This window comes from Onychostoma macrolepis, chromosome 13 (genome assembly GCF_012432095.1).
Source record: "Onychostoma macrolepis isolate SWU-2019 chromosome 13, ASM1243209v1, whole genome shotgun sequence".
Classification (NCBI taxonomy): domain Eukaryota; kingdom Metazoa; phylum Chordata; class Actinopteri; order Cypriniformes; family Cyprinidae; genus Onychostoma; species Onychostoma macrolepis.
Genome location: NC_081167.1, coordinates 23,159,950 through 23,176,060, shown reverse-complemented (window position 1 = coordinate 23,176,060; position 16,111 = coordinate 23,159,950). Strand labels below are relative to the sequence as shown.

The window sequence follows — 16,111 nt, the reverse complement described above, 5'->3', positions numbered from 1 at the left end:
GATATTGTGTTATGCTTTAACATTTTTGTTTGCTTTTATATAGTATGTTTGCTTTTCTCTCTCTGTGTGTGTGAGTGTGTATCTGTGTCTGTGCGCGGTTTTGAGTGTGTGTCTCTGTCTGTGTGTGAGGTCTGGTGATCTGGCTTCAGTTGAAGTTAGTTTGCTCTTCTCTCTGTTCCTGTTTGGATGGTTATTTCGACGCAAAATGAACTTCGGCATTTCGGAAAACTTTAAATCTTAATGAGTTCCGAGGACAACGATTAATCGCACAAATGGTGAAGTTTAAATTAAAGTTTTTGAATTTAAGTGATTTATTTGGCGTTGTAGTTTGACGCTGTTTATAGCATTAGCATTAGCTTCGGTTTAACTTTGTCGCTTAGAGCGAAAGTCTCTTAAAACACTCACCAGCTAAATGCAACTATATATCTGTAAAATCTGGATTATGCTTTATGAACATATTTGTATGTTTATATTTTGTCTTTAAAAATGAAGTTTCAGGTTGAAGTGATTATGTGAGATTAGTTAGCAGAAGTTAGCTGAGCTAGCTTCATACACGGAGATGCAGACAAAAAAAATTACTTTAATTATTTAAACATAAAAAAAAAAAAGTTAAACTGTCTTTCTCACTATGAAGGGGAAACTTTTAAAACAAACCACCAGGTTTGGACAGTTATAACTTCCTGACACCCGTCAATAAATTTGACATGTGTCCAAATAACTGAATATACAGCTTAAAATCTCCTATATTGTATTTAAAAATAAATACTTTTAAAATGTATAAACATCTGCACCAATTACACTATTAAAAGCAGGTATAGTTTGCTAACAGATGTTTTTGTTGTCTTTATAAAAAGGCTTAATTATAATATTTTATCTATCTATCTGTCTGTCTATCTATCTGTCTGTCTATCTAACTAACTGTTTCTCTGTCTGTCTTTAAGTTTAGGTGTGCTGTTTTTAATCTCATGTTGTTCTGGTTTCTGTTATTTTTCAGGGGGCTGTGGACCGCAGGTCTGTTGTAAAACTGAATCTGGGTCATTAAAGTAGTAAATCCTCCAGTCCGACAGCATGGATCCGCTGGGCCGGTCCGGAGGGGAGATTCAGCGCAGAAACCCGCAGCACGACTTTGAGCTGATCCAGAGAGTTGGCAGCGGGACCTATGGAGATGTGTATAAGGTACTGGACCCATTATACCTGGGATTCATGAGATAACTCTATTATATAGCAAACAGTAATGTGTGTGTATATACATACATATATGTGTAGTTGATATTTGGCTTCAATTTTAGCCGGTAACAGTTTGTTAATATGATTATGTGGTTGCAATGTTTCCTTGTTGGGTCAGAGTTTTTACCTGGAGTCATCAGTCTTTGGTTGCTATTTGCATACGGAGAGCTACTGATATGAGCAGTAGCAAGAAAATTTAATAATGTATTTATTTAGTTATTAATATTATTATTTTTTAGCTGTTTAGGAATCCTGAAGCTTTTAAAGTGTGGCAAAGTCACATTCATGAGATGTTTGGATTTTGCACTGTCATACCACACGTGGAATATTTCCTGCATGGATTTAAAGCTCTGAATGTAAAGAGACTCATTCCTGACCGTGCGTTATCCCGGCATGTGTTCATTTACTGCCTTTCCAAATCCCTCAAGAGAAAAAGGCCATATAAGGTCAGAAAATGTCTCAGTAGCAGCTCCTGTGAGAAGAATAACTTTTCAGTGTATTAACGACATATGTGGTTGGTGGTTTTTGTGAACAGAACCGTTTGGTTTGAACTTTACTATGTAAATAGACCTAGCAAACACTCCCATGAAACTTTATATAGTGTCTTTTATGGTTATGGTAAAAAAACTAATAGAAACCATTAGGAAATTAAATATTAGGTGATGCAGGTAGTGGCAAGCATCACTTTTATTATTATTATTATTATTCATGCTCATATATGATTAATAGATTAGAACAAACAAATAATCCTTAATATTAAATTCAGCATAGATATTCTCCAGCATCGTTTCTGCTATAGTCATATTCATATATGAAACCTCAAATCGTGCCTGTTGAGACCCAAATCACCAAGAACATCTTAGTAACCGTATAGAAATACCCTAGCAACCACTCACTACTCACATTTTAGTGGCATGTTTTTACACATGCACACACAACTCTTCAGAAAATGTTAAAATCTATTTCTTGGTTTATTCTGGCTAAAAACTGAATTAATCCTCTTTTGCTCATAAGTTTTTGCGGAGAAATGCAGTAGAAATAAATATTTGAAAATGAAAAAGGCATGTGGGATCTGTGAGTTCTCGTTCTGAATTATGCTCAAGAGATTCAATTTAAAAAAAAATCATACTTGATCTCATGGAAACTTTGATCAAAGATTTATTAACTTGCATTTGGCTGAGTCTGAGTGCAACATGAGTGTTTAATTTGTTTATTTGGAGACTAAACACACACACACATTGTCCCCCAGGAATTTGGATGTAGCCGGCGGTCTGGAAGTGCTTGGAAATCTGGTGAATGTTGTAGTTTCCATTCATTCAGCAGAGTGCAGGAGTGTGTGTGTGTGTAGGTCTGCATATTACATTCACTGCTTCTGTTATTGTTCGCTGGACACACTTCCTGGATGGGTGTTTGGCTGCTGGTTATGTGGATGATCTGAGGGTTCAGCATTGATCTGTCCGATTACATTAGGCTCCTAAGGTTATTGTTTACTGTAAGGCTAGATGATAACCTAAAACCATTATATCTCAATTATAACTCTTTTTACTATATTCAGGATTTGTATTATATTTAATAAATCATTATGTGTTTGTTTTTAAACAACTTAAAATTTTAGTGTTTTTTAAGCAGCTGAACCAAATCAGCTAATTTTACTCAAAATGTTCAAATGTAGTAAATAAAAAAAAAAATGCAGTAAAAATACCAAAGTCATGTTTTCTACACTACTTTTTGCTTATTTAGGAAAATTTATTTGAACCAGTATTGTTTAAAATTTTATAGTATATTAAATTGTTAAAGATTTTTTTTCATTAGACTGCTTTTTCAATATTAACATTTAACATAACCACAGAATTTGGGGAAAAATAAAACAGAATTTAGTTAAACATTTTTTTAATGATGAAAAATTGTATCTTTGAATTAGTTTATCGAAAAAGAAAGTTTAAAGCAGCAAAACCATTGCAGATATATTGTGAATATTCAATATTTTGCTCAGCCCTAGTTCACAGATCAAATTGGGCTGCTTTACTGGTCACAAACTAGTTTAGGAATTGTATTCTGAAGCATAATGGGTTACAGAATACAGTTTAAAATTGTATTAAGATTAGTTAAGTGTATTCATAATGATTTAGGGCTATGGTTAGCATAATCTTGCCTGCTTGATAATAAAATGTAGTTACCTGGTTCAACTGATAGTTTCCATTATGCTACTGTGTGTTTTACTGTACAGTAAAGATAGTGCAAAGCAGTCATACTGATTTACTTTGTTGTGTGTTATCGATGGACGGCATTGACTAAATTGGTGGTACATGTGGTGTGCTGTGTTTTTCTCACTGAGGCTCAGGCCACATGTAACTTCCTTCCAAACACTTGTTTTTCTAACTCAGATGTAGATGTGTCTTGTTACTCATGTTGTCTCACACATTCACACACAATCATACTGGCCTGTTTCTCTGGATCAGTCTTAAGATAAACACTTTTTATGAACTGCTAAATCACACCTGCAGGTTATAGGCTATGGCAAGCTACAGAGTTCAGTTCACACAGTCACAGAAAACCTGAGACTGTCTGGGAAATGCATAAAATCTTATAAACTAGTGGTGCAACAGATCACAAAACTCACGGTTCGGATCATACTACGGATTTTGAGTCACGGCACGGATCAGCAAAAAAAAAAAAAAAACTATTTGCTTTTCATTTATTACTAAAGTGAGCTTTTAAGTACTTCTATACCCCAGCAGAAACTACTAGCTTAACTATTAAATTCAGTAATATAACAAGAACAATTGTACAAATTACAAGCATAGATGAACAGCCTACAATGAAAAATTATATAGGCTATATAAAGACAGTAACAGTAGTATTCAGGTGCAGAAATTTAATAATTAAGTGTAAAGCAACATAATTCTTACTGCATAAATTAAATACAGATTCATCTTTGTTAAAGCTGTGGTGTTGTTTGATTAGCAGACAAGACAGAAATAGGTATTTCTAGGCTGCTGTCTCTTTAACACTAAATGCACGGACCTAATACTGACACGCATTCGGTTTCTATCTCAGCTGTATATGTTAACTTAAAGTGCCCCTATTATGCCTTTTCGAATATTACCTTTCATGCAGTGTGCCATGTAGCTGTATGTGAACATAAACTATCTGCAAAGTTCTGAAGCCAAGAATGCACGATAAATAAAGTTATTGTCTATAAAAAAAAAAGTCGGCTCGCAATCGCCTAAACGAGTCGTTAGGAATTTGAGTCTTATTCTGTTACGGCCACGAAAAAACTGGGGGAAAATCCCGTCCCATTCCAGTCCCGGAAGAATGACTACAGTATAGTACAGTACAGAAATACAGTACAGATCACAGCGTGCCCACCTTAGTTGAATAAAAATCCAAAATGTAGTTTTTTAGTTATTATATTGAACTGAAAGCCAGCTTAAACAATGCACACTGTGCATTGCACACACATTAAATTTCATGTAAATCATCCATGCTAACACACGTTTTCTATTCAAATTATTTTTTTTTTTTCATTTGAAAGTAGACATTTCACTCTCTATAGATATATTTTTCATAGACGGAGTTTCGAAGTTTCTCGCTCAAGTTCACAGAGACCTAGATGGCAGAAAGCGCAGTTTGCTTTATATTTGTGTATAAAGTTGGGTATCATTACTATTCCTGGTCCCGCCCCAATCCGCTGACATTTTTTCCTGTCACGTCCCAATCACGTCATTTGTAGCGATTTTGTCTCCCATCCCGCGGGATTTCCGAAAAAAATGTCAGCCTCTATTACGTGCGGCAGTGGCTGAGCGCAGAAAACGGCACGCAAATCCCGATTCGACTTCATCTGAATGGCCTGAAATTGCTTGAATGTGTAATTTGGCAAGACAAAACAGGTGCAGATGATAACTTTCAGTCTATACTGGTTGAACTTAACAGTTAATCCGCGAATCACATGTGTGCCGAACCATAGGGACTGGTCCGTACGGATCATCTACGATCCGTTGCACCCCTATTATAAATGTCATAGATATTTTTATGGTGAATTTGAAATTTCTCTTTGTGAGTCTTTATAAAGTTAATTAAAAAATCCATATCCATTAATCATAAAGCATTCATGGAAATGCCAAGAAAATTCACTAGCAAAAAAGTGTGCAAACCTTAAAGCTAGTTATCTAAAATAGAGGTATTAAATAGACATTTCATCCAGGACAGCCCACAAGACTCTCTTCTGTGTATCCTTATGTGTTTTGATGGCTGTCGACCTACTTCCATTTGGAAACGATGAGACTGTTTCCATCAGAGACACTGCTCTCACTTACACGCTCACATTCCAGTGTTTTGATCGGAAACTATTCTCGCTCTCTCCTTTTTGAATCACTTTTCTCTCCTTGTGTTTGTATTCTGCAGGCTCGTAATATCTCTACTGGAGAGCTTGCAGCAGTGAAGATCATCAAACTTGAGCCCGGTGAGTATGAAGCCACTCTGTTGAGCCTGAGGAGGTGTGGTGTGTGAAGTCTGTGGTGTAGCTCATTTGACACATCCTGTCTTGTTTTCACTAGTGAAGAATGAAAGGAGGAATTAATGATTGTTTAGGTTGATGTACATGAACACTAGCGCCTCTCAGCAGAGGCCTGTCCCACCATTTTAAGGGAGTGTGAAGAGTTATGCAAGGTTTTTCCTTGCTTGGAAATGGTGTTTGGTTGTTGCACACACACGCATGTCCAGTTGCAGTTAGTTCATAATTAATATAACGTATTTGCAAATTATAGCGTTTAAAGCTGGACCTCCTTGAATTATGGACAAAACTGTCAGTTTACCCCTTGCGTAAAAGCTGTTCAGTTCTCATCCTCTCATGGCTTTGTTTGACTTCAAGTATCCCAAGAGATGACTTAAATCATTAAGAGCCAGATCAAAAGAAACAAACAGAAGCACTTTTAAGTGGTCTAACCTTTCTGTAAGGTCAGAATATTTTAATTCAGTCATATATATATATATATATATATATATATATATATATATATATTGGGTGTTTGTTATGTTAAAATGTATTTATTAATATAGGATGATCAGCTATAAAGCTGCACAGTTAATCGAAATAAAACCGAAATAACGTATGGCTTTGTGTGCTTATCAGATTGCAAAGGTTATATGTAAATATATGCACTGCATGCTGCAAAGTGAAGTGCAGCACTATGTTCATTTTCACGCGAGCAGCTCATAATCTGGTGTTTTCAGTGTCTCGGAGCAGTTGGATTCACAGTAATTGCTGGTCCACACAATTTCATCTCTGCATGTGCTTCATGTTTGGGATGCTTATAAACATGTATTTGGAAATTACAATCATCAAGTTTGGCAGTTTTCTGACAAAATAAAAGCTTGATTTAAAAAAAAAAAAATGAAAACAGACATTTGTATTGTAATTTTACAGTTGTACTATACAGTTTATTATTATTGTTATACTGTTTTTCTTGAATAGTCTTTTTTTTATTCCACAGTAAAGTTTTACAATAGTAATATTTCTTGTTTTGTTTCATATTTTTATTTGGCACAATAGTAATATTTCTTGTTTAGTTTACAAATATTTAAATATTTGCTTATAATAATAACAACCATAATTTATTATTATTATAGTCAAATTTTGCCACCCTATTTGTTTATTTATTTTATTTTACTTTATTTATTTATTTTAAAATCATTTTAAATCACTATCAAAATTAGATTTTTCCCCCCCAAAAAAAATTCTGTAGTGCTTTACAACGGAAAAGAGATTCTCATAATTGAAATCTGCAAGTTGCAACTTCTCTGAAGAGTGTTTTAGCATAGTAGTAGTAGTGTGCCACACTTTAGTGAATACTTTGATAGTTTTGTGCAACAAAAGTTTACGGTAGTATAGTTTAATGTCTGCTAGTCACTTTATTGAAGGGACTGGTGGACATGACACAGCTTTATTATACAGGACCCACTTGATTTGAACAAGTATGATCTCTAGTATACTCGTACTAGGTAAAAAGTTTCACTTCCCATAGAGCTTCAAAGATGTGCGTTGAATTGCTGTTTAGTTGGGAGCACTGTACTGTCAGATAATTCACAAATATGTTTTCTCCATACTGCACGAATCAGTTGGGGCACATTTTTGAGACCAGAGGTGTTCAATCCTGCTCCTGGAGGGCCTGCGGAGTTTAGCTTCAACCAGCTCCAACACACTTGCTTGGTAGTTTCTAGTCTGTCTGAAGAGGTTAAGGCTAGAAGGGATAAAGCTGCAGCTACTGGGCTTGCACACATCAATATAGTGTAATTTTTGACACGCTGAACAACAGTAATTACTGTATTTGCATTATTGTAAGGGGTAGGTGTAGATGTTAATAAAACACAATCTAATAGGTATCAAATTTAATTTATTGTTTGTTTCCATCCATTGCTGTATCCCTTCTAGCCACAACCGTCTGAAGACCTTGATTAGCTGGTTCAGGTGTGTTTAATTAGGGCTGGAGCTAAACACTGCAGGGCAGTGGCCCTCCAGGAACAGGTTTGAACACCCCTGTTTGAGACTTTTGAAGTGTTTCACATCTTGTGTAAAACCACAAAACAGGATATGAAAGCACAGTCATATAGGGAGAAAAGTAAATTTGCCTCAACCCCCTGACATTTTGCTTAGGTGGTTGCTGAAGAAATGTTAAATATTTGGCATCCCTTATCACTAAGCTTAACAATCAGTTCACCATTTTTCCCACAGAGTGACTGATTTTGGATTGAGAAGACTTTGTAGAGAATCAAGTTACACAAGTTTCCTTTCTGATTTCTTGAATTCTAATTTAATAATCTCCAACACGTTTGCCCCAATAGGGGGTGAACAACCTTTTATAGCGAACTCTTGACACAGATAGTGTCAGATCACATGATGCTGTTGATTACTTATCAGATTCCTTCAGTTGGTTCTGTCATTTGCTTTTTCTGTTAGTGATTCAGTCTCTTGCGATGTCAGTCATCTGAAGTTATTGAGAAGGGAGGCACCAGAGGAACATCTGGACCAAGTGTGCTTGAAAAACAGGCAGAATCTGATATCCACCTGGAAAGCAGGTGTGAGCTCTTGTGTGCGTTTGCCTTTTTAGAAAGCTGACTCATTCTTATATGTTTAGCATTTGTCTTTAAAAGCAGCCCATCAGCTGCAGTTTTTGTGTGTGTGTCTGTGTGTGTTTGTGCAGAGTTGCATGTGACCACTAACGGTTATCTCATGGAGAACTGAAAAGCTGACTGTATTCACAACTTTTGTTGCACTAGCCATACTCTTGGCCTGCTCCAGGAAAGAAACTTAGACAAAAAAACAACTTTGAGCTGAGACACACTTGTTGATGTAGAGGACAGATTTCTTTGTTTGTTCATTGGTTTTATAACACTCCACCCCCTAGAAATGATCCAATTGGAGTGTAGCAACTGTTTCTAACCAGTGGGACGTCTGTCGAGAGCATTTTTTACTGTCTAAGTCTGGGCTCTCGTTCCACTGCTGAGAGCGGATGGGTGGTTTTTGTCATAGTTTGGTTTGTGGAAATGTTATATATGAATCTCAATTATAAAATATGCAGAGCATGACTGATTATAATGAAGCCATTAATTGCGAATAAGATTAAATAATGTTTTCCCCTGTGGTGGACTTTTAATTTGGGATTCATTTGCTGATACTTTCAGTTCTAAATTTATCACAAACAGCTGGCTAATAGGTTTAGATCATGTGTTTCCCAAAGCATTTTGTGGGCTATTTTTGCAGCCTTTCTTTGATCTCTTTTATATAAATTCCAATATATTAGATAGCTGATACTAGTTTCTGTCTAAAGTCTGGTAATATTTTGTCGACAGAAAATTTAAAGAGATCTGGTAAGTGACGTTATAGTTCCATATGAACGTCTCAAGATAGGTGAAGCTTCTTCACATGTCATTTATCTAGTTTTAGGTTTGTACCCAGATGTTTCACATTGTTACACCAATAGTTAGAGTTAGGGCTGCTCGATTATGACAAAAATCATAATTATGATTATTTTGGTCAATATTGTAATCGTGATTATTTAAAATGATTATTAGTGGGCCATATGACCAAAACTTTATATGAAAGATTTATTTAAAGATAGTGATATATATCAAATATATATTTTTTGTAAATAAGGTTGCTGTGACATCTACATTTTAGACACCAGCGAAATGTCACAATTCTCAATACCACAGCAGAATAGAGTAACTAAAATTAGTTTAAAAAAACAACAACAAAAAAGGTCCTCAAAATTATTGAAAATAATTAAACTGCCAGTAATAAAAAAGCAAAGAAATACAATGCCAGTAATAAAAAAGCAAAAGAATACAATAGAATTATAAAATAAAAAAGATACAAATTAAACAAACTGTGCTTTTTTTAATGTAAGTCTAAAGTAGCTATTCAGTTAACAGCCTACTAGAGAAATTGAATAACCTAATGTAAAATAAAACGGCATATTCTTCACTGTAAGAATTAAACTTCCTTTGTTTCTTATTAAAGCTGCAAAAGTCCTTCAGTCAAGAGCAGAGAGTGATTTTGAATTTGTCTTTTGTTGTTTGATTAATATAAAGCACACAGTCGGCAGCAGGAATATAGCTGCTCTTACTGTTACACATGTATTTTCATTCTCAACTCTTTACGTTCATTTATTACATAACCGACGAGGATTTACGTGAATAATCTCTAAGTGCATTTTTCACTTTGCATTTTTGCATGTATTTGACCGTTTAGGCACTAAAAGATTAATTTACACGTCTGTTCCGTCTCAGAGCGCATATACAATAATCTTCCCGAGGAACAGCGCAAGTTCTCTTTCGCGCTTTTAAAAACATGAATAAATCTAATCAACTTAAATAAATCAAGCATGTCCCATTTTGCAAAGTCTCGTTACTTGATTTTACTGATTTACACGTGAAATTGGGCTTTTATGGAGGAGCGAAAGCGCAGCACTGGAAAGGGGGCGGAATGGGGCGCAATAATCGTTTTATCTCGATTATTGTATTTTCATAATCGTTGGAGATCGAAATCGAAACTGAATTTCGATTAATTGCACAGCCCTAGTTAGAGTTTACCTAAACTGTTCCTTACACATTTCTACCGAGGTAGTACCAGGTACTGTATCCAGTGGAAAACCCCCCAAAAGTGAACTGCACCGAACCGTACCATGCAGTGGAAAAGCGCCAATAGACAGCAAGGGTCCTTCCATGGTTAAGGCACAGAAACGTAGTAAGGAGATAATTAAAATTGTCCATGTGACATCAGTGGTTCAACCCTCATTTTATGAAGCTACAAGAATACTTTGTGCGTAAAGAAAACAAAAATAATGACTTTATTCAACAATTCTTCTCCTTCGTGTCACCCTGGTGCCATTTTGGAGAGTATCACGACACCTGCACATGCTCTCCTCTGAAGGCGTCTTCTGCGTCAGCAGCACCACGCTCATGTATCAAAAATATCTTAATTTGTGTTCCAAAGATGAACGGAGGTCTTACGGGTTTGGAACGAAATGAGGGTGCGCAATTAATGACAGAATTTTAATTTGAACTATCCCTTTAACATTTTATTTCGAAAAGGTGTGTTAAATTGCTCAAAGACTCTTACATTGTTAAATTTTTTTATTTCAAATGAATGTTTTTCTTTTGAACTTTCTATTCATCAAAGAATCTTAAAAAAAAATTATTTCCACAAAATATTAAGCAGTACAGCAAAGGAACTTTAAAGGTTTCTTTAGCAGATCAGCATATTAGAATGATTTCTGAAGAATTGTGTGACACTGATGATTGGAGTGATGACTGCGGAAAATTCAGCTTTGTCATCACAGGAATAATTAAATTTTTTTATATGTTAAGATAGAAAACAGTTGTTTTAAGTTCTAATAATATTTTACAATATTACTGTAATACTTTTTACTGTATTTTTACTCTATGGTTTAAAAATGTGTAAATTGCCAAGACTTAAAAACACACAAATGGTCAATTCCACATGTTTGGGAAATTTCTGCATTCTGTAAAATTATGTACTACCTGCAATTCTGCATTGAAATTCAAAGGCTGCATAGAAAGTCTTACTGACCCAAAACGTTTGAACAGTAGTGTAATTTTTAAAAAGTGGTGATGTAGATGACAGAATTCTCGTTTTTAGGTGAACTATTTCTTAAAAATATTTTAAAATCAATGTTCATTTCAAAATCTGCATTACTGTGTGAATTCAGGACATTTGTGATATTTGTAAAGAATGTCCATCATGTCAGTTTAAATGGTTGTATAATGATAATCTTATAGAGTAGTGTATCCTCCTCCAAATTGTAACTAGTTTTATGCATGTGGGAATTCTAATCCAAAAGCTCCAGGAGCTGGGTGATTGTAGCAAAAGGGGACGGGTTTAGTCATGGCTAGCTTGATTTATTACAACTGACACTACTAAATACTAACAGCTTGTTTTCTGAGAAGTGCATCAAGCTCAGAGGAAGCTGCCTGAGTTCAACTTTCAGCAGACAAACCCTCAGGCCCTGCTGCTGTCTTCAACACACACAGGCTCACATTATCTCACAGACACACACTCTTGGGCATGGCCTGTTTGTCTTGAGCGGAGAGGAAGTGGTCAGAGCCGGTAGGCTTGACTTCATAGCTATGCTGATTCTTGTTTGTCACACACTCATAGACTGTGATGCTACAGATGTCCCAGGGATGAGGTGTTAAAATGTAAAAGTGTGACTGACTGTTCCAGAACATTTCATGACTGTTCTGACCGCGATGTTATTTTTTTGTATCTCATCATAGAGTTGGTGTGAAACAGAGGTGGTTGTGTTTTGTGTGCGAGTTTCTAAGTTGAAGGTCTACAGCAGAATAGAGAAGTGGCTATAGCCGGTTAACATCCATTATTGGGTTGAGGTTATACAACATATCGAAAGGCTGTTTTTGGAAACTACACTACCTCAGTCTTCATATTTAAAAGCAGTTTTTACAATATAACGATCTTACTTAAAAATCTAGTTATTCATATTTCAATTTGTTGTATATTTTAAGGGAAGACACATTTCTCCATCATATTTGTATTTTCTTTTTTTTATCTATAAAATGTATGCTATCATCATGAGTGATGAGATCATGAACAGAGATCCTGAGAGCATCAGGATGAACACTTCTTATGTACAGGAAACAGCACCACCTACAGGAAACAATGCAGTATATACTGTAACACAGCCATTAAGTCGTAAACAGATCATGTGCTTGGGCAAAAATGCCAGGTCTTTGAGTCACATGGTGAATGAAAGCTGTTTAAAACATAAAGGTGTGTGAGTCACTCCTTTAACGAAGCAGATTGTGAAGTTTGAGGTGTGCGAGTTTGGCTGATTGCATCTTTATTCTTTTTATATTTCACATCATGATACATTTAAGTATTTGACTTGAGATTTTAGAGACCAAGTTTTTATTTGAAATTTTTTAATTAAGTAGTCCTGTGGTGGAACAAATAAGATGTGTATATACTATATATCTGCCGCCTTTAGTGTATTGTTTCTTTTTTTCTCAGGAATTGTGTTCATAAATCCACAAACTCCAGTTCAACTCCATCTGAAACAAATAAAAATAGGAATAATGACACATCAGGCAAATGTGGCAGTCATAAATTATACTTTGACAGTTTTAGATTAATTCTTGAAGTGACCGGAGTGTTGTCATGACGTGTGTTGGTATTAACACGGACGGATTCAGAAGGAAGTTAAGCTAATTATCTGTATTATGGGAAGAGCCGGGGGGAAACCCATCACACTCACAGGCTTTATTTAGCATTAGAGATGAGGAGGAGGGTGAAGAGATCAGAGAGTGAATGTGTTCCAGCTTTGGAAGTCCGCTCAGGAGAAGTAAATGAAAACTGACGCGAGGTCTCCCTCATTTCATGATCATATTAATCACTCTCAGCACTCAGCATCCAGCCATCTGCTGTCCATATCTGATTCGAGCACTCTGTTTTTCTTTTCACTGTTCAATTTATACTGTTCTCATATATCGATTCCTCTCTCTCTTTTAGGTGATGATTTCTCAATCATCCAGCAAGAGATTTTTATGGTGAAGGAATGCACCCATCACAACATTGTGGCTTACTTTGGCAGCTACCTCTGGTAACAAATAACTGGATTTGTTTATAAATCAAGTATTTTAGATGCCAAAATTTGATTGAGATTATGAAACATAAGATTTCAGATATTTAAAAGATTAAAGATTTATTTAAATGGCCCATATTTAATCTTTAAGATTTATGATTCTCTCTGTTTCTTTCTAGCCGTGAGAAGTTGTGGATTTGTATGGAATACTGCGGTGGAGGATCCTTACAAGACATTTATCATGGTGAATTGGTTGTGTGTTTTGAAAATATACACCCTCCATTTTTTTTTTTTTTTAAACCTGTCCCTGCTAAATATGTGTGTGTTTGTGTACATTTTCAGTTACAGGTCCGCTCTCTGAACTTCAGATCGCCTATGTGTGCAGAGAGACGTTACAGGTAAGATCCTTCCAACATGGTTCACATCTTTCACATGGTCTAATGCTGTTAAGAATTTTTGTATTATTAAATTAAGCCTTTAAACATCTTGAATTAATTTGAGTGTGTGTGTGTTTAGGGTCTCGCTTATCTGCACTCCAAAGGCAAGATGCACAGAGACATCAAGGTAATACAGCTTTATATTCAGTATATGTGCTCCTTATTTTGGTGTTCTACCTGTTTCAAACTATCTTCCTCATGCCAGTTAGTAACTCTCAACTCATTGTGCAATAGGGGGCAAATATTCTGCTCACAGACAATGGAGATGTCAAATTAGGTGAGAGGATCATGCTATGATTGCAGGGTGTGTTTTTGTGCGTTACTGAATTTGAATGTTAAAATAATCTTCCTGTTTTGCAGCGGACTTTGGAGTGGCTGCTAAAATAACAGCCACTATGGCAAAAAGGAAATCCTTCATTGGGACGCCCTACTGGTAAGACCTGTTCTGTGATAATGAAGCAGCTACATTTAAATATGCTTAGTATACGTGTTCTTTTCACCTCTCTATTCATTTGAAAATTCTGGAAAAAATATTTTAAAAAAAGGAATAATATCATCTTAAAACATGTAAGAATTTGTGAATGTGCGTACAATTTTATAATCCAGAATGTATCATGTAAATCTACCATATGAAGAGCAGAGGTACAATTCAAACAGGGAAATGATCAAACATGGCATTAATCACCTTATTCAGATTGAATGGCTTCAGGATTTCTGTGAACTATAACCTACTGTTGTGACAACACAGTCGGCTAGACGAGGGTAGACACGCAAAGTGCACGTGAAGTTCTTCTCATGAGACAGAAATGCAGCTCTACAAGTTTCAGTAAACAGGAGAGTTTTATAACGTTTTGTGACTTAATTAGACTTTGTGTGTATTTCTGTTCATGAAGAGTTTTGATAACTGAGCACACACCACTACACCGTTATATTAGAAACAGTTTCCCCTCACTCATAAAAAGTCTGGTCAGACCTTAAGTTGTTTTTGAAAGAAGCCTTCTAGGCTCACCAAAGGTGTAATTATTGGATTGAAAAAACAGCTTAAAACAAATGTTGCAAATATTATTGCAAGTAAAAATACCCGTTTTCTATTTTAATATATTTGAAAATGTAATTTATTCCTGTGATGGTAAAGCTGAATTTTCAGCAGCTCTTATTTTAGTGTCACATGATCATTCTAAGATGCTGATTAGGTGCTCAAGAAACATTTCAGATTATTATCAACATTGCAACCCGTCCTTGCTAAATGAAGGCATTCATTTCTTTTAAAAAGAAAACACTTCTGAACAGTAGTTTATGTCTCTTGTCTTCTCTGTGTTTGTATTTATAGGATGGCTCCAGAGGTGGCGGCGGTGGAGAAGAATGGAGGTTATAATCATCTGTGTGATATCTGGGCTGTTGGAATCACATCCATAGAACTGGCAGAACTACAGCCTCCCATGTTTGACCTCCATCCCATGAGGTATAAACACACACACTTCTTGCCAATGAGCAGACATGTTTTTAACCAAGGCATTTGCTCCAGGCCCAGAGTTATAGTGAATCTTAATAACTTAATTATGTGCAAAAATCCTCTTTGTTTGGAGCCAAGATAATTAACCATTAGCCTACCACAAATTATCATATAATTGCTCGGAGATTTATCTTTCTGTGATTTCCTTCTTTCTTACTTTTTGTGTGTTTGTTCAGGGCTTTATTTCTGATGTCTAAAAGCAACTTCCAGCCACCCAAGCTAAAGGACAAGACCAAATGGTGAGTCTCTCTGGCCTGTTTGTCTGTGTATGTTTGCATATTTGAGTTACGGAGAAATATAGAGTGTGTTCTGAATGAGTGTTTTACAAATAAAATCTTCAGTCCCTGTTTCTTTCCCTTTCTGTCTTAACTGTCTTGCTTTTCCGCAGGTCTACAGCCTTCCATAATTTTGTTAAAATTTCCCTCACAAAAAACCCGAAGAAGAGGCCAACAGCTGAGAAGCTGCTCTCGGTAAAAATTTCCTCTCTATCTCTATTTTATGTTTATGATTCCTCACCATACAGCTCTTTAACTCATTTAGTGGACATTTGTGTGCACATGCAATGAAATATAAACTAATGTAACAGAGAATTGTGCACTTGAACTCAATATTCCTGTGAATATCTGTATCTTATATTCTATATCTTATGCTTACCAAAGCTGCATTTATTTGATTAAAAATTAAGTAAAATCAGTAATGTTTTGAATAATTACAATTTGAAATCACAGTATGCTGCTGTAAGAGTATTTCAATCGAAAATATGCATAAATGTGTAATATTAAAAATGTGTTCAACACACACCTGTGTCCATTCTG

General features: G+C 35.6%; 1 protein-coding gene across 3 annotated transcripts in view; it reads left to right on the top strand.

The window, feature by feature from the left end:
• The first annotated feature begins 75 nt into the window (after positions 1-75).
• map4k5 (mitogen-activated protein kinase kinase kinase kinase 5) overlaps positions 76-16,111 on the top strand; it is a 28,324-nt gene continuing 12,288 nt past the window's right edge. For all 3 annotated transcript variants that reach the window (XM_058795158.1, XM_058795157.1, XM_058795156.1), the window contains exons 1-12: positions 76-275; positions 995-1,176; positions 5,632-5,689; positions 13,274-13,364; positions 13,526-13,590; positions 13,689-13,744; positions 13,863-13,910; positions 14,018-14,060; positions 14,144-14,216; positions 15,114-15,245; positions 15,473-15,535; positions 15,685-15,766. In XM_058795158.1, coding sequence (XP_058651141.1) covers positions 1,069-1,176; positions 5,632-5,689; positions 13,274-13,364; positions 13,526-13,590; positions 13,689-13,744; positions 13,863-13,910; positions 14,018-14,060; positions 14,144-14,216; positions 15,114-15,245; positions 15,473-15,535; positions 15,685-15,766 — 819 coding nt within the window. In that variant the 5' untranslated portion in view covers positions 76-275; positions 995-1,068. The remainder of the gene's footprint in view (positions 276-994; positions 1,177-5,631; positions 5,690-13,273; positions 13,365-13,525; positions 13,591-13,688; positions 13,745-13,862; positions 13,911-14,017; positions 14,061-14,143; positions 14,217-15,113; positions 15,246-15,472; positions 15,536-15,684; positions 15,767-16,111) is intronic.